At 36.9% G+C, this 18640-nt stretch overlaps 4 protein-coding genes across 5 annotated transcripts; 1 reads left to right on the forward strand and 3 right to left on the reverse strand.

Annotated features, from left to right (window-relative positions):
• Positions 122-2983, forward strand: LOC18600579 (proteasome subunit beta type-4). The gene is made up of 7 exons (XM_018121683.1): positions 122-240; positions 378-442; positions 544-620; positions 1583-1712; positions 1875-2034; positions 2132-2317; positions 2655-2983. The coding sequence occupies exons 1-7, from the start codon at positions 235-237 to the stop codon at positions 2766-2768; spliced, it is 738 nt and encodes a 245-aa protein (XP_017977172.1). The 5' UTR covers positions 122-234; the 3' UTR covers positions 2769-2983.
• LOC18600580 (RING finger protein B) lies at positions 4202-8378 on the reverse strand. Its single transcript, XM_007031104.2, has 9 exons — positions 7993-8378; positions 6505-7032; positions 6348-6413; positions 6032-6198; positions 5774-5930; positions 5590-5680; positions 5096-5505; positions 4792-4896; positions 4202-4705 (listed from the first exon to the last, which is right to left on the reverse strand). Exons 1-9 carry the CDS (start codon positions 8122-8124, stop codon positions 4409-4411), a joined length of 1953 nt encoding a protein of 650 aa, XP_007031166.2. The 5' UTR covers positions 8125-8378; the 3' UTR covers positions 4202-4408.
• On the reverse strand, positions 10860-16005 carry LOC18600581 (solute carrier family 40 member 3, chloroplastic). 2 transcript variants are annotated; one of them, XM_018122197.1, is made up of 14 exons: positions 15306-16005; positions 14874-15093; positions 14697-14760; positions 14253-14377; positions 14081-14170; positions 13815-13991; positions 13626-13700; positions 13283-13384; positions 13077-13194; positions 12817-12963; positions 12289-12395; positions 12096-12209; positions 11337-11637; positions 10860-11164 (listed from the first exon to the last, which is right to left on the reverse strand). In XM_018122197.1, exons 1-13 carry the CDS (start codon positions 15470-15472, stop codon positions 11338-11340), a joined length of 1806 nt encoding a protein of 601 aa, XP_017977686.1. In that variant the 5' UTR covers positions 15473-16005; the 3' UTR covers positions 10860-11164; position 11337. The 2 variants fall into 2 exon arrangements, with proteins under 2 accessions (XP_017977686.1, XP_007031168.2); XM_007031106.2 differs by having other exon boundaries at positions 14874-15099.
• Positions 16784-18611, reverse strand: LOC18600583 (putative pectinesterase 52). The gene is made up of 5 exons (XM_007031111.2): positions 18373-18611; positions 18108-18267; positions 17551-17784; positions 17217-17467; positions 16784-17120 (listed from the first exon to the last, which is right to left on the reverse strand). The coding sequence occupies exons 1-5, from the start codon at positions 18594-18596 to the stop codon at positions 16964-16966; spliced, it is 1026 nt and encodes a 341-aa protein (XP_007031173.2). The 5' UTR covers positions 18597-18611; the 3' UTR covers positions 16784-16963.

The following is an 18640-nucleotide window of genomic DNA, read 5'->3' on the forward strand; positions in this document are numbered from 1 at the left end:
AAAATGGCTATGTAATTAAAAAATAAAATACAAATTATGAAAAAAAAAGGGAAAAAAAGACCCGGCTCATAAGTCCTAATTCTATTACAAATCGGGCCGGGGCCCGTTTTATAAAAGGAGTTTCTTGGTGAAAGGGAAAAAGAGCAAACTTCAGACTATTATTTCTTATAGAGCATCAGATCCTCAATTTCTTTCTACTGCTTCTGTTGAACCGATCTATACCCTCAAATCAGAATGAATGTAAGTAGTTTCATGAATTATCTTTTAAACCCAGTCTTTCTTTTGTTAATATAAGACTTCCCACCTCGAAAAGGAGAACTGATTTTTACCCTTTTTTTCTCTTCTTCTTTTTGTTTTGATTTTTCTTTCTAATGCAGTTTATGGATTCAAAGCAACCTGAAAGCGGCTTACTTGGCCCTGAATCTGACTCTCAAAGGACACTGTAAGTTCTTTATCTGATTTCCAGTTGAACTAGGGTTTGCTTTGGTTGTTGGGTATTGGAAAATTTCCCTTTTTTTATTCTTTTTTTTGAATTTTTGGTAGGTACCCATATGTGACTGGAACGTCAGTTGTGGCTTTAAAGTATAAAGATGGGATTTTGATGGCTGCTGATATGGGAGGTCAGCTCATACACTTCCATAAGCCTATTTCTTTTTCTGAATTTTTATTTGGTGTTTTTAAATATGTGTTTGAATTGGTCTTGTTATTGGAAAATAGATTATGATCTGTGAAAAAAGCATGCAACTAAAAGAATTTTCTGGTGTCTTGGAATTGATTGATGAAACAATTAGCTTTAATCAACCTTGACCCAAAGTGGATTTCTTTTGTTTTCAAATTGTGATATAAATGTGGATTTTCCTTATTCTGTCCATTGATTATTGCCGTATGTAATGTTGTTATAGAATAGATGGTTCAGTTAAAGGATTTGACTATTGCTAAGTAGCTCAAGGATTGCCAGTAAAGGTAATGCCTGAAGCTGAAGAGGTTGTAACTTGTAACACAAAACTTTTATATTCAAAACAGGACCTAGTATTTAAATTAGCATTTGATACGATGCTTGGTTGATGGTATGGCTCAAGTGATCAGTACTGTATCTAAATTTTTTATATTGGATGCTAGAACATGGAGATGGTATGTTTTTGTTTGATTGCAGTGTCATATGTATAATCAGGACTTCATTTATTGGAATTCCTCTTTGTCAATTCTATTATGCAATGCCAGTAACAGAATTCTATTGACTGAGGTGAAGGAACCTTTGTGAAATATTTTGCATGGTTGCTAGATTTTCTAAGAGAGAAAGTGATATGGAGTTATTTAAGACTCTTTAGTATTTCTCAACCATCATTCTCTTTCACATTCAAGGCCTTGTTCTTCTTTTTATTAAAATGCACTTATAATTACAAATACATTTTTTTCTTATATTTCATTTGTCACATGTATGCATTTCACCTTTTCATCTTCATTTTTCTTCCTCTTTCCTCTTCTCTTGCTTTGATCTGATACTTATGGCCCATCTGAGTGGGTCCTAGTTTCATAATGTAATTGAATACTTATGGCCCATGTGTGTCCTGTTCATTGACAGGTTCCTATGGGTCCACCTTGCGGTACAAGAGTGTGGAGCGAATGAAGCCTATTGGCAAGCATTCTCTTCTGGGTGCAAGCGGAGAAATTAGTGATTTCCAAGAGATTTTGCGTTTTCTTGATGAGCTTATGTAAGTATTGGCTGAGACATAATGAAGTACATTTTTTTGGTTGTTCTGTCATGAGTTTTCTGATTCCCTTTTTCCCCACATTTTTCATTTGGGTTTCGTTGGTAACACATATTTTCATTGTTTAAAACTTCTGACATGCTCTTGGATGTTTGATCATTGTAGCTTGTATGACAATATGTGGGATGATGGCAACTCTTTGGGGCCGAAAGAGGTGCACAATTATTTGACTCGAGTCATGTATAACAGGCGTAACAAGTTCAATCCATTGTGGAACTCCCTTGTACTTGGTGGAGTAAAAAATGGACAGAAGTATCTTGGAACGGTATGCTTGAAGTTATATCTTTGTCCTAATGTTTAGAAATGCGTTACGTGCGGTTTTAAGGTTGTGACTGACCATGCTTATAAATATGACTCTTCAGGTCAGTATGATCGGTGTAAACTTTGAGGACAATCATGTTGCAACTGGGTTTGGAAATCACCTTGCACGGCCCATTCTTCGTCAAGAGTGGCACGAGAACTTGAGCTTTGAAGATGGTGTTAAATTACTGGAGAAATGCATGCGTGTTCTCCTCTATCGTGACAGATCAGCTGTTAACAAGCTCCAGGTTTGGTTTCTTCTCTCTTAACATTTTGACTCCATGTTTTGGATAGAAACTTTTTTAATCCTTGCTATTAGATAGCAATTTCTGTAGCAGCACACGTCTGCATGGCATTCTGGGCTTTTTGCCATTAGTTAACAATCTGTCTCTTAAGGATATTACTATTCTGGTAAGAAGCTTGCTGATTGGCATTTGTTAAAACGTGAAGAACCATTCTATGATTGCCTGTTAGATGTTTGTATATGTAATGAAACACAAAGAGTCAATAGTTCTAACTCGATTCGCTTCCGTGTTAGCAAGGTTGCTATTTAGTGTTCATGTATTTGAAATGTGTCGCTTGCAGATAGCTAAGATCACTGAAGAAGGCATGACGATTTCCCAGCCATACTCATTGAAGACTCACTGGGAATTGTCTGCTTTCCAGAATCCCACTCAGGGTGCTGTAGGATCATGGTAGCCGTATCAAATCTTTCCATCCATTTTATGGTCTTGAAAAAGAACATCAAACAACCAAGTAGCAGTTAAAATGGAAATTTGATTTACCACCTTTATATGTTATGGTTGAAACTTTTGACTCTTTTGAGTTCTGATTTATCTTTATGTTTATGTAAAACAATGAAGATTGAGGTTGATTATCATAATTTATCTCACAGCAGCTGCTGCTTTTTTCCATCTCTCTCTCTCTCTTATTTTTATTTTTATTTTAAGCTCGTAGTGGTGGTGTTATCCATTATCGATTCGGAGTCATTATGCGTACTTCTTTTTTATTTTCATGTAAATTAAGATAAAAACTTTGAATTTGACGTATTTTATATTAAAATTTGAAATTTTTTTTATAATTTAGATGTTTAATACTTTTTAATGTATATATATATAAAAAAAAAGAGATTCTCAAACATTATAAACGAAATTTGGGCCTTAAATCGTTTGTATTGGGCCTTTAAGACAATGAATTGGGCTTAGGGTAGTCCATGGTTTCTGGACCTTCAGGTCTCCATTGGACATAGAGAGGGTGGCCCAAGAAATCAGAAGTTGGGCCTTTTCTGGGGTCCAAGAAAGGGTAATCCACTGGAAAAGTGACACGTGGCAAGAGGAAGTGACACGTGCAAAAGGTCAGGGTGAGGGTCATTTCCTAATGAAAAAAGAAAGTTGTTGAAAAGACAAATGACGTATTGGAAAGGACCCCTTCCTTCCCCTCCCCTCCCCTCTGCCCTCTGCTCTGCTCACCATAAAAAGCAAAGTATTTAATAATAAAAACTTTTTTCTATTCAATCTATCATCATCACATCATAAGCATGATCACAGAACGTATCAGACGGTTGAAAGCGACACCCCCTTTCACGGACAGTATCGCGCGAGATGCGCGGGTGCTTCCATGAACATAAACTTCCACCCCCTACACCCCCCCTAAATCTTCTCGGGTATGTTCTGTTCTGTGGGTCCCATGGAAATCCTTCTTATTCTTTTCACAGACAATTTTTTATATTTCCTTTAAAAAAAATTAATAAATTTTAATACATTGTTAATATTTACATTATAATTAAATATCTTACAATATTTATATTTTATAAAATAATAATCAAATTCAATTAATTTAATCGAGTTCGGATATATATATATATATATATATATATATTANTATATATATATATATATATATATATATATATTTTTTTAAAATTAACAAATTTAAATATCTCAAAATTAGTGTTTAAGGACACAAAGACCTTACCTAGGATCATTTAAGTAAATCCTTCTCATGTAGTACACTACAACTACAACAAAATAGTTTGTGAGTTGAGATTAAAAGGGAAAGAAAAACAGGCTCTTGCATTACCTTTATAACCATTTTTAGGTAAAAGGCTACATGCCAAAAAGGTGAAAGAAATCTAATGCTCAAACACAATCACCTCAAATCATAAAAAAAGCCTACAATACAATGACCATCTTTCAAGAGGGAAAATTTAAAAATAAAGGGAAAAAATTATATATATCAACATTTACATGATCAAGCAAAGAGGAAGAAAGGGCTATCATTTGATACCCACAAGCAGGGTTTATATATATATATATATATATATATGTTTTCTATGAATGTCAGACATGACTAGTTCCAGGTCCTCCTAGTGTCAGAACCACATCTCTAAGATCACTTCTTAGCTTTGGATCCTTTGCTGCAGATGAAGTAGCTCTGGTGACCGAATTCGGTCTGTTTACCTGAGCTGTTCGAGAGCTATGACCGGATTCAGGCACAATGCGCATTGTTGGTGGCTGGGAGGACTTGTAGGGCTCTGAATTGCTTGAGCTTAGATATGGCTGAGCAGCAGCAGCAACCTGGCTTGTTGATGCAGGACTTTGAGCATGCATTGGCCCTCTAGAGATGACCCCCAGCCCCTAATGTTTGATCAAGTAAACGATATGATAAGGTATACTTGAACCAATAAATTAGGAAGTTCCATGATTGAAAATATAAAGCTTACAGGTGCAAATAAGACCCCTCTGAATATCTTCCCATTAACAGTTGCTGTCATCAGGAAACCCGAGTCAAAGGCTGCATCAACTTTACCACGAACTTCAGCACCAAGCTAAGGATGTAATAACCCCAGTGAGAAGCAAGAACAAGTAGAATTAGACCACAAAGAAGAAAACAGCAAAAAAGAACAGTAACGATGATAATGGGATCATATGTATTCAATACCAGACAAAATTTCAAACAAGAAAGTTAAGACATTCCATCAAATGCAAAATGTTGTAGGCTTTACTTCCAAAAAATTGATGTTTTACCAGATTGTGAGTAGGCCCTGCATCTAAGTGTTTCTGTTCCCCAGCCAGGTATTGTGTTCCTTGTCTGCCAGGATGAACAACATGAAGATATTGTTCTGGTTTTTGAAGGTTTTGATGTTCTCTTATAAACTGCAGATCTTGTTGAGTTTTGTGTACCATATATCTGGTCTCCTTATGGTTATTTGGAACATTGTTTGGCTGAAAATTGTTTGGAATATGATGGAACTGCTTAAACAGGTTTAGTCCTTCAGACCCTGTGGAATCTGTGGGTTTTTGTGCTGGGGCTTGTTCTTGATCAGATTGTGAAGGAGATGAATGCTGCGAGAGCGAAAGGGAATGTTCCTCTTGCTCTGACTCAACCTCCCATGCCTTTGAATTGGCAGTTCTTCTCCTCTTTGGGTTTGAAGTATCTAAAGAGTAATGAAAAGATGAATTTAATCATATTTGAAACATCAAGTTCTATCCGAGGCAAGGAAGTTTGATTCCAAACCAACCTGAATTTAACTGAGAAGAGTGCTTTGCTTCTTGTGCTGGTTCATGAGCTCCCTGTCTTACTGAGTCATTATCCCCAAAATAGAAAGTTTTCTGCTTCAAAATAAATTAAGCACCTCTTATTCCATAAGGTCATAACAATAAAATGGGGTAGCAATTTTGCAGTTAATCCAGCATATTCATTACCAAGTTATTTGGTGCTACTCTTAGGAATCTTCTCTTTTCTTGGTTCCAATGGCTTCCAAAAGTTTTGCACATGGAAATGTTATAACGACCATTTGGATGCTGTGCTCCAAGTTGTAAAACCAGTAACTCATTGATTGGACGCTCATCCTCCCCACACCTGCATATATTAAGTAAAAGTCCATGAAATTACAAGTCGAACCCAATGTCTCAAGACAAGAGTCAGGGACGTAAAGCTATAACGTAATCAAAGGAACTTACCCTCCATAGATAGCAATATCTGATTCTGAGAAAACAGCTGTATGAGAAAACCGCCCTTGAGGCTGCTGGCCGCATATATCTAGCTGAGCCCAAGAACAAGCATTCACATCTAGTACCCAAACATCATTGTAGTAGTGTTTGTCTCCCACCCCTCCAATAATTAAAACCTGCAAAATCATAAATTTGTCCAGTTGACACCCCCCCGAATGATCTTAACTTTGTAAAATAAAATTTAATCCACTTGAAATCCTAACAAAACTGCTGATAAAAAAGGAATTAGTCCCATTAACAATGCTAACTTAGTATTATGTGCTACCTTTGTTCCAATATTCACAGCAGCATGACCTGCTCTAACACCTGGTAAAGAGCCTTGAACAGCCAACTGTAAAGAAAATTGAAAACCATAATTCGTCAAGAAAGCAATTTGGTTTTCTAAAACTGACATTGTGAGACCAGGAAAGTGAAATCAATACCCTTGACCAAGTTGAAGTGTCCATGTCAAACACGTCAACATCTCCATGATATCGATCACCACAGTCCCCACCATACACAACAAGCTTGTTCCCTATTGCAACAGCACTGTGACTGTCTCTAGGGACCGGGATATGACCTCTCACCTGAGGAGAAGTCCATCTCATAGTCCTAAGATCCAGAACATACAAATCATTCAAGTAATTTGCTTCACCTTCCCCACTTCCTCCAAAAATCACTACCTTATCCTCACCAATCAGCGTGGCAGTATGACTTTCACGAGGAGAAGGTGCAGCACCATTGCATTGAGGTCGAATCCACTCTTTCGATGCAAGGTCCAGAACATGAAGATCATTCACCTTCTTAGAACCATTAGTGCCCCCGAACACCATCATTTTAGTCCCCACAAGAACAGCACTGTGGCTGTCTCTAGGGCCAGGACCCTGCCCTACGGTCACGAGAGTGTTCCAAACCATTGTGTTGAGATTTAGCATGAGAACATCACCAAAATGTAGACCTCCGCAACACCCCTGTGACGGGTAAAAACAGGCTGATCAGCATGCAGCATTAAAGAGAAATCAAGATTATATTCCTCTCCTCTGAAAGCATTCCCAGATCTTTTTGTTCCTATAGTTTATCACCTACTGATAAAACTAAGAATCAAAGTTTGCATAACTCAACAGCGAAAACAGAATTAAAAGAGTTTTAACACTAGTTTTGTCCTGTCAGAACACGAAATTAACATTTGGTTCGAGTTTCAGCTTGGACAATATATCAGACCAGAGAGGAGAAACAAAGCCGAATGTTCACACACTGTTTCAAAGAAGCTAATGTCCTTTTCCTCCCCTGTTACCTTAGCAGTATCGTGAAGGAAAACAGACTTCCAACATAACACAATCTCCTCCAAAAAGGTTGAACAACATGCATCTAACAGCTAATACAATATTGTGAACAAAAAAAGAAACAGATTTTACTCCTCTTTTTTTTCCGGGGAAGACCTCAAATCAAACTTTTCCCAGAAAGCTATAAGGCTGGCTATACATGACTGAAAACATGACAATTAAGGGTAAATGGAACAAGAAGAAGGAAGAGATAAGAAACGAAGAAAGAGACAGGCAGAGAATACGATTGATTTCTTTATAAAAGTAGGAATTTAGTAGTCATCCTACTTATAGTCTTCCTAATTGGAGAACGTGAAACCAGGACAAACTTCTGATAACATTCCAACAAGAACCACAAGAGAAAGTAGCAAAGAACTAAAAGCCATGAAAGAAAGTTATATGTTCCCTTAACCAAAGATAACCATGAGAGAGAAAGAGAATCAGTACGAGCTTAACCAAAGAATAAAATTGAATAAGCAAATAATCCAATAACACTACTAGTGAAAAAAATTGTTACAGAAAAAAATTCTGCATTGTTGTTGTACTAGAAAAGAATAACATTTGATGAAAAGGCAGCAAAACACCAATGAAAGAAAGTTTTTAACATACCCCAAAAACATAAACAACCCCATTGGAATAGCAGGCAGAATGCCCCCATCTCTCAGAAGGATTAAAACCTGAAACTTTTGGATACAGCCACATTGCTTTCTTCTTTGCAGTTTCAGCTCCGAGAGACCCCATTTTTTTTGTGTGTGTGGTGTATTCTTTTTTTTGCTCTCTCTTTAAGGGGTCTTTGTCGTCTTTGGCTTAGCTTTAGTTCTACTTCAACACAGTGCTTAACAATGATGAAGCAAGCAGAGGAGAGAAATAGAGGGTCAAAAGAGGACATGAACAAGCCAAGTGATATATCAACTATCAGTGTCAATAGACATGAAAAGATGGGCGCTTTCAAGTCTATATCACTGTGGCAACCAACAGCCACAGAAGTTTATGGTGAAAAGAACATTTTTCTTTTTTTTTTTTGTCCCCCTTCTCTATATCATTCTTCCTTATTANTCCTTATACGCATAGGTTAACTTCAAAGGAGAAAAAGAAAAAAAAAAAGATAACCATTTATGTTACATGGGTGAATAGGTCTCCATGGCCTATAAACAAGTGATGTAAAATCATGGGACTGTGACTGTTGAGAGATAAAGGAACATAGAGAGAGAGGGAGAGTAATTATCTTTGGTATTTAAAAGATCCATTTATTTATTTTTTAATACTTTTTCACGTTTGTCTAACTGAAAATGATGGTAATGTGGGGTTCTTTGGGGTTGTGGAAAATTATGGGGAAGGTGTTATGGAGTTTTTTTTTTGCCTTTGACAGCATAGGTTGGAGCCAAGAAGGGGAAGGAGGTTTCCCTTTCTCTCTTTTTCTATGGTTTTTTTTTTTTTGGTATCTTTTACAAGTATTTCTCTCTTTTCTCTTAGCATGATATTGGGATTGGTGGAAGAGAAGCTTTCTTCTCTTTTTATTTCTCTATCAACCAAGTTTCAAGGTGGGTTATTGATGTGCATCTAGAATTGTGTCTTCTCAAGGGCCTATGGGGGGTGGAAGTGTGGGACTTTGTGCTATGGAAATGCTTTTTTCTTTTTTATTTTTAATTTTGAGAAATGGAGTGGTGTCATACTGAAAGACAATCTCTCTCTCAAACTAAACATACAAATATGGACATACCCAGGTGAGAAGAAAGTTCAAATGTAAGCCATGAAAGCTTGTGTTCTAAACCAGGATGACATTTCTGTTGTAGATCATGCTCATGGATTGGATAAGATTTTGCTTCAGGAAATGAAAGAAAAACCTTGTGCTACAGCTGATGTACTGTTCCTTTTACTCACTTGTAAATAAAAAAAGGAATAATTTTAAAGTATAATTTAGACCCACATGTCTTACAACTCTCAATCCTTGGAACTGTTTCAACATCATCTCAAATAAGTACTAGATTTTTCGATGTAGATGTTGATAACCAAGAGTTTTATCCAATACAAAATTTGCTTAATTACCCATGAAAATGAAATGGTATCTGTTTTTTTTTTTTTTCTTTCTGATCAGTTATTGCAAAGGGGTACACAGTAACATCCCATTACCTTTAACTTCTTATGATTTACCAGCATCAATCTCACCCTTTCCTTTTGCCGAGAAGATAAGTGAATATATCGTGAGAAACAAAAAAACTCTGACAGGAGAACAGAAACATAACATTGATGTGCTGATGGAAAAGGGTAGAAAGTTGACGTAGAAATATTAGAATACACGCGACAAACACGGGAGGGTTTTGAGGTAATGGCGGTAGGAACATGGTAAGTCTAGTTTGAAGCTGCCTGCCCGCCTGCCTGCCTGGATTAACGTGACCCTCGTTGTAACTTGAACATGGTAAGTACTGTAGATTGTAGGAGCAGTACCTTTTTTTCTTTTCCTTTCCTTTCGTTTCCTTTCTTTTCCTTTCATTTCCTCCCCCCTTGAAATCAAAGACAAGGAAAAGAAATGAAAAGAAAGACATCTATCTTATCGAGAACGAATAATAACATCACAATACACTCTTTTTTTTTATGGCATTTTCCCCCCAATTTTTTCACAGTGCATGGAGAATAGCAAAGGAATAGTTTTGTTTGGTTTCATGGGAAAATATGTTTGCTTTGGTTTGGGGGTGTGGGGGAAAAAAAGTTTTGAAGTGCGTGTTATACTGTTATTGTCTTTGATGAAGAGCCAGCAGCCATGGATGGCTAAGTCTCTGGTTTAGATGCTGTGTGTCAAGGTCTTGGAATTTGAGGGCCCTGCGTGACGGGTACGTGCCGTTGACCCCCATACGAAACCCAATACCCCATAAGCAGCGGCACATCTTGGTTAACACAATTATACTATGTAACACCATTTCAGGTCAACATTGTTGAATAAGAGTTTGATACTTTTCCTTGTCTCTTTTTCTTTGTTTGTCTTTCTTCATGTCTGTTATTTTATTCGGATTTATAGAATTCAGATGTCTCCATAATAAGATTTGAGTGAGTACCTTATTTTTAAGTATACCCTATCCATTACCATTTTGACCCTAAGTCATTTTTCTTAGCACAGAAACAGTGCCATCTATGCCCTCAGGAGAGATCCTAGAGTAGCTCTAATGACAGATAAGAATCTATGTTTATGGCAATGGCAGTGAGAAGAAACCCAAAAAGTTAAACACCAGCTGAAAAGTAATGAATGATGAGGTTGAAAGTAAAAATATCAGTTAAGAAACAGCTAAGCAGAAACCAACATATACAGTAGTATCACTTTCATGCTTTACCTTATCCTAGATGATATATTATTTGCTTCTACATGCTTTCATTAATCACTCTCCCTTCGTTCTCTCAATCGATGTTTACATGAACGTTAACCCAAAGAAATGTTTTATGAGTTATGATCACATTGAACTACAAAGGCAACAAGGAAACCAGAATTTCATGAACAAAATTTTGAATTGATTAATGCTTTACAAATTTATACAGGTTGGACCCAGTGTTAGCAAAATAAAATTCAGAAATCAACTGGCTCATCTTCTTTCCTTTAATGTTATTCAAAGGACTGTTAAAAGACTTTACAATAAAGAACTACAACAATAGAAACACTAAGCAACCATGTGAGATCAAACTATATACCTCAGGCATCTTCTAAGTAAATGGATGAGGACAGTGTTGAATGTATGGAATGTATCATAGCTCATATTACTTTCAGACCGTCTTTGCACTGTGGGAATAACAGCAGCTGTTGATAATTGAAGAAAAGAAGTGAGGGAAGACAATCATATGTTATTCCGCTAATAGCAATTCAAAAAAAAAAATTTCAGGTGAGATATAGCTGCTAAGTAAACCACAAGGCTAAACCAATTGAATGAACATGTTAGCCGTAGGAAAATACCCACATATTATGTACTTACATTATAATTGAAATTGAGGATCAAAAGAGAAAAGGTTTCTTTGTTCCTCCGTAGGATTCAATAACCATCGGCAGAACATCCATGCGGCTCCAACTGCTGATAGAAGTGATAGCATTGCTAGAAATCCAAAATGTGAAACATCATTTGCAATTATTGCAACTCCCAACATTACAGACTCTGCTAAACTGGCAACAGAAATCTCTGTTGTCCCAATAAGATTTGCTTTGGATGATGGGATTCCTGTTTGAAGTATCTGGGCCCCAACAATATCATATGACATATGTCCCAACCTTGACAATACCTGCATACAGGAGGTGAGGGTACATATTCAGGTATTATGCTAATTTTAAGACTGGCGGCTGTATTTTCTACCCTCTTTCATATTTTGCTATTGAAGCATCCTATATAGCTCCCAGGTTTTCTGGCCTTAGCTAGAGCAGCCAAGCCGAACTCACTAGACACATCAACATGCATAGTGATGGCTCCATTGAGTTCCAATACTGCCAGAATAATAGTTTGAGTTATATAGACATTTAGAGAATCTATTCGCCTTTTTTTTCAATGCTATTAGCAGATAACTAATATAAACAGTTATTTCTGAATATAAATTTCAAATCAGATCTACAACCATGACTGATGCTGTACACCGGATTGACTACTGCCTTCCTAGATTCCTAATTCACCGAGGCTATTTGGTTTTCCACTTAAAATCAATGGTCTAGTCCATAAAAAAATATTGAAGTTAAAGTTTGTTCTTACAATCAAGCATAAGAAGAAAAGGAGGGGACCCTTCTGGGAAAGAGATCCACTCTGGTAAACAGCAACAGCTATGGTGAGAAGTGAAGCCTGAAATATTAATCCAACTGCTCCAGCCTGTTTGAAGGAGAAGATGACAGTTAGAACCAGCCCCAAAATAGAAAATTTCAGCAGACAAAACAAAACACGAACCAACCTTTAAAATGCCAAATCTCCTGACCAAGGTTGCAGATAAAAAGGTTGCTCCAACACCCATAAAAGCACATAATCCACTAAAACTCCCAATAACAGATGGATTTAAACCTGTTAAACAAACCCACGGAGCACTTTCGAGTCAGAATTGAATTTCTGAGAGGTATAAGGTTTTGTACTCAGCTTAAATAAATCTATTCAAGTAATCAATGGTCATCCAGCAAATGAAGATAAAAACAGACTGTAGTCTATAATCAACTATCTGCACGGATTTACTTAAGGCATATCAGTGCATGCAATGCTTTAGACCAAAACACTGTTAGCATGTCCTCCAAATGATGATAGTAATAAGCCCCACTTCTTTGTACCCCTTTTTTCTTTCTTTTTTTTTTTTTTTTGTTATCTTTCCTGGTACAGTAACTTTCTATTGCTAGACTTTGGGTTGATGCAGCTTGTTTCTCCTCAAAACTGGGTCCAAACTGTAGACAATCAAGAATTGCATCTAAATAGGTCGTAATAGATAGAAAAATACCACGCTGAGTTAAAAATGCCGTCATTAAACTGCCTGGAGTGAGAACAACATTGAAGTAGAGGAGCACATACGCTAGGCTTGCAGGAAGGACTGGCTGCTGTATGTATTCCCTCCACCCAAGCTTGATGGCTTCCAAACCTGTATTAACTGGTCATCCACAAATTTGCAAACACCAAATATAGCAAGTGAATATCAACCTTTGAAAAAGAAGCAATCCACTAAATAAGGATTTCAAAAGCAATGAGATGAACAGGTTTTACCAAAGTTATCAGCATCTGGCAGTTGCCCCTCATCAGATGTTCTGCAACAGCTTTGTGAACATCTGGCACGGTCAAGAACCCCAGTAGAAAGTTTGTTCGTTAACCATGTCAGAGAAATCTGAGGAATGGTGTTAGAATTAAGAAAAGAAAGTAGACCCCATTTTCCCTAGAAAAAAAAAATTAAGTACAAGCACAAAAGCACTTACCATAACTGGCAATGACCCCATCATCAAACCGGCAGCAAACTTCAAGCAGGTTACTGGATCATATTTAGAGAGAAGAATTCCAAATAATAATGTGCCAGCTATCTGCAATTATAGATGATAATGAATCTCTTCAAACAAATTTCAACAATGATATTTATCATGAAAAGCATTTCATTACTTGATTGCTAAGATAACTGCAAATTTATAAATTTTCCTGCACGTATTATAGGATTCATGCTCTATGGGTTACAAGTAAACAGAAAAATATTATGGCTCGAAATACAAAGATAGTTACACAGACCAATGTTTAAAAAATGTAAAAGATCTTAAGATTATCAAATACCTCACAAAGCAGATTAATTCGATTTAGAACAGCATTTGCTTGTGCCAGTGCAATTGGCCTATTTATTCCAGCTAACTGCAAACACAAAGTGTCTACTTTAATTCATGCTCCACTTTGCAAGAGATGGATAATAATATCGTCTGTGAAGTAAACAACCAAAATGCACAGAATAGGCAATAAGGGTACTACCAGCACAACCCAGTCACGCTCCATAGCAACCCCCAGTGCCACCCCAGATAGCCTCTCAATAGCCCCAGCTAACACTAGCACAGCAAACCAAGGATGGCGAAGAACAGATGAAGCAGAAGCAGGGGAGACCATATGGGCATGAATTATCATTGCGGCTGACAACAACTGCGCAGCAGCCTGGCAGATGCAAATAAAATTTGAAAAAAAATTAGAACAGTATTAGTTTTACATTTATATTGAAAAAAAAAATTTGTTTTTGGAAGTACCTGCACAACATTCAAAAAGATATATGAAGGCACTCTTGGAGAATGATCCATAAGTTTGCCAACCAAAGGACCTCCAACGATTATGACAAGCTGGTAACAGAAATTTGTTAGAAAGTACTCTTATCATCTCTTGTTCTATGTAGTGAATTTATGTCATTAGGCTTATCTGTACCTTAGTGAAGAAACCCATGACTGCCACTGGAAGAAGGCTTGGGTGAAGCAATGCAATTGCAGAAGGCCAAGCAAAATTCCAAAGCTGTTCCACTAAATTCCCAGCCAGGCAACTTGCATAAAATGCTGAAATATGAATGTCCTTAAAGTTAGCACCTTAAAAGACCACAATTATATTAAAATCGTTGGACAAGATACAAAATTACAAGACACTTCAGTTCATAACAGACAAATTTGGCTGCATTCAAGTCACACAGTGTAACAACTTTTTACAACCCCAATCTCTGAAGCATACGGATGGCCACAACAACTAACCTTCATAGACATTCAGTTGTTATATACATACACCTTAAACACTCAAATCAAAAGCGAGTTTAAGTCTGTCAGAGTATTACTTTACATCTATTCTATTGTGCTTTGATTAGATGAAAACAGAAAGTCCTACCATACAATCCCTCAGGGTGCGCTGGGGTTGCTGCAAGGGCTTTCTGCTCCTCCTCTGATAATACCTGAAAAAGAAGAAGGAAACTGTTAGTCAATATGTAAAAGTGGCACAAAGGTATAGAGAATATTGAACTCGAGGTGAAAATAAATTAATTAATAAACACAAAGAGGAACATACTGGCAGTGTTGTCAAAAGACTATCCACATAAGTATCCCCAGTTAGTATGCTCAAAGATTCAGTCTCGAGAACATCAGGCTTGAGCTGAACTATTGAAATTGAACAACAACAACCAATTTCTGTTGCTGATATATCTTCCGGGACTTCATCCTCGGTAGCCACATGGTTGAATTGTACATCAGTATTTGTAATAGAAAACCTAGATTTCAAACTGCGAAAACTATAACTAAACAGAAAAACAAACAAAAATTGATTAGCTGCCTCATTCAGTTCTCTCAAATACTAAAAACAGCTTTTTTTCAGAACATATTACAAAACCAATTCAATTATGAACCATCAGTTCTATATGCCACAAGACATTGCATCAAAAATCATAAATTTTTATTTTTCATTTGCCACATTTAATTTAGGAGCAACAAAGAAAACTGTTACCTATGTCTAGTAGTAGAAGGGGAGTTGAGATTCAACCATCGGCTAGAAGAGAAGCGATGGCGAATTCTAGAAGCAGCTTGTCTCGATATAGAGGCTTCTCTTCTGGTAGCAGACAAGTTAAACAAATTGAAAGAGAGCTGAGAGTTTGTAACTGCGACAATTGCCATGCTAGCTTCTGCTGTTGCTTATTTGACTTCTTCTTCTTCTTCAAGTGCCCAAATTTGAAGCACCAATAATCACTTTTGAGTTCTTCCAAACTCATGCAGCCTTCAAGAAAGCAAATTGAATCACAAAAATAGCAATCTTTTCCACTCTTGGATTCGATACCAAATGCTATCTGGGTTTAGCTTCAAATGAGTCAAAAAGCAAGAAAAATTGAAACTTTTCAAATGCCAATATGAAATGATTCAGCTTTTAAGATACCAAATGCTATCTGGGTTTAGCTTCAAATGAAAAAAAGTGGAAGCTTTCGTGTACCAAAATGAACTGGTTCAGTTTCTAGATACCAATAACAATCTGGGTTTGGCTTCTAATGGCTAAAAATTGAAATTTTTTATGTTTTGTGTGTGTGTGTGTGTGTGTGTGGCACAAAGAATTGGGGTTGGACAAGAGGTGGGTTGTTGAAAGTTGAGGCTTATCTGTTCTGGGTATGAATTTTTGCGCAAGAGTCCGCCGGTGGGCGGAGAGGTCTATGGGGGGATATTATGTGGCCATTCCATTTGATGGGTGGCGCCAGGTTTCTGGTTGTGGGTCCGTGCGAAGCTTGGTTCACCAGTTGGATTTTGCCAAGTTGCTTTTTCAGTTTCCACATATGGCAGCCCTTTGAAAATCTTGAACAACTAGAACTGTCAGGAATGGTAACACCAAAAAGAACTTTAACTATCGAAATTTACCACTCATTTTTCTGTTTTTAAATTCTTTTTTTTTTCAAATTCTCTTTTTATTTTTTTTTTATAATTAAGGAAAAGAAGATTTGACAACAGCAGATAATACACTAACTAATAAATTAAATGTTCGAATACTCTTTTTAATTTAATATGAAACAAATGTAAAAAAATTTTTATTTTTCCAATTAAAAGATAATAAAGATTACATCCAAACAATATTTGAAAATAGCCAATAACACAATGATTGATCAATTTAATGTTAAATGATACTCTATGTATTTTGGACATATCAAAAATTTTGAGGGGGCCATGGCCTTCCTCCATCATACAATATGTGTTACAATATAACTTTCAAACTAACTTTTGCCAATTCCCATCTAGGTGACCACATTTCTGCATATTTATAGACTATACTCTCTCTTTCAAATTTGGTACCATCTTCATTTAAGATTTAAGAATGAGAAAAGAAACACAATCAGGCAAGCTACAGACACTTCATCACGAATTATATGAATGGAAAAAAGAAGAGACAAGGTAAAAAGGTGTTGAGGGATGAAGAACAATTCATGAATAAAATTCGTCCATGTCATTGTGTAAGAAAGAGGAGCATCGATATTATAAACTGACGGTGCATTAAATGTAAATCCTTCAAATAAGTGTTCTTCCAAATAATATGGATGAATTGACCATTTAATTAGAGTACAGAGACTCTAAAATTTGAAAAGCTAAGACAACAGAAAAATTCTGTGAATTCAATCAAATTCTGGGTTCTCATGGCAGTCTGCCAATCCATCCATCATTGTCTATGAAAGATGACCTTGAAAATTGGTTCAGTTGGGATGGATTGAGCTTCTTTTCCCATGGAACACGCCTGGAAGTGTCAGATCCTGCTCCTTGGCAGTTCACCTCAGCATACATAAAATTTTCTCTAAGATTTTATTGCAGAACAAAGACACACCTTAATCAGTATCAAGTTCAAGAGACGAAATTTGCATTTAAAAATGGAAATAGAAAAGGATCTTACTCTTTTCCTGGGTATCTCCAGGCATCCCACCCTTCAGAGACCACCTCTGCATTCATTGTTGTCTCCTGGAATATTACTCTAGAATAAGGACCATAGGCTCTTCCCAGATAAGGTTGCGTAGTGCCAAAGATTTCCCCTCGTTTAAACACAAAACCACTAGGATCATTTGATGATTGCCGGCCCTGAGCTGTTATATAACCTAGAGGAATTTGTGAAGAAAATGCACCAGCAGTAACATTTATCGAACAGTCCTGGAAAAACCATGAGAAGCCAAACATCTGTTGATTGCTTCTGGCAATTGTGTTCAGGTTTTCAATTTGTTTGAATCAGTTACCTCATAGAGAGATTGGCCATAACCAAAGATGAAATCCACGACTCCTTCAATATGGCATTGGTAGAAGTAATGGCGGCCTATTGCATCCCACAACGTATCTTGCAACCCCAAGAAACCACACTGAAAAAATGCTGATTTGTCGCCTAAAATTCTTGCTGCAACTGCCTGTGATACACCGGGAATTGGTCTTTCGCTAGAGAGACGTTCTAGCAGCAACAGATGATTGTACGAGTTCTGCAATAGAGATCAACAGCTTGGTTTATTCATATATTTTTAGCACATTAATCCAAAATATGGCACTGTCAAAGACGAAGAGAGGCATGTTTTTAAGTTTATACACATGAACAGTACAAGTGTGTCGTTGATACTGTCAGGTTGACATTACAAAGTCTCCCTCAAGCTGTCAGAGCAAAACACGCCTTTCTTTGTCTTGTATAGTTTGTTTTTGCTGTACAGTATTTTCTTGTTAGCAGATTCCGCAGCTAGCGTGGATAAATATAAAGAAAGCAAAGAAGCTTTTAGTGCAAAAGATGAAGAGCAATGGCTTGAAGCTTTACCTTGAAAGTGATGCCCTTTGCAACTATATTGTCAGCAAAGGAAGTGAAAGTACAACTCCTATCTGTTCTATCATGGGCGTTAAAGGTAATCGTTGTGACACTTCGATCCTGTCCTTCAAGAACAATACAAGGCTTATCTATCGGAATAACCACCTTCTCCCTGCGTATTCAAAGAAAAGAAGGTGAGTAGGTAATTAAACCAGTGCTGTTATACCTTGAGTTGGTGAAAATCTTATATATCATCTGTTTAAGAAAGAAAAATTACGTGTAGACACCAGGGTTAATTCGGACTTTGATCCATTGAGCATTGTTCGAAGGAATGGAATCGATGGCAGATTGAATCGAGTTGAAGTTTCCTTTACCAGACTTGTCCACGACGATGGTAGATGCAAATTGAGAGCCACCATTTCCAGCGCTACAATCATCAGCCATGGAGGTCCTCAAAGAAAGTATTAACAGCATGATCATACATGGTGCTGTATGCTGCATTTTGGGTGAGTGCTGGTTCAGTCCCAAGATTTTTGACTCTGAAT

This window comes from Theobroma cacao, chromosome 5 (genome assembly GCF_000208745.1).
Source record: "Theobroma cacao cultivar B97-61/B2 chromosome 5, Criollo_cocoa_genome_V2, whole genome shotgun sequence".
Classification (NCBI taxonomy): Eukaryota; Viridiplantae; Streptophyta; class Magnoliopsida; order Malvales; family Malvaceae; genus Theobroma; species Theobroma cacao.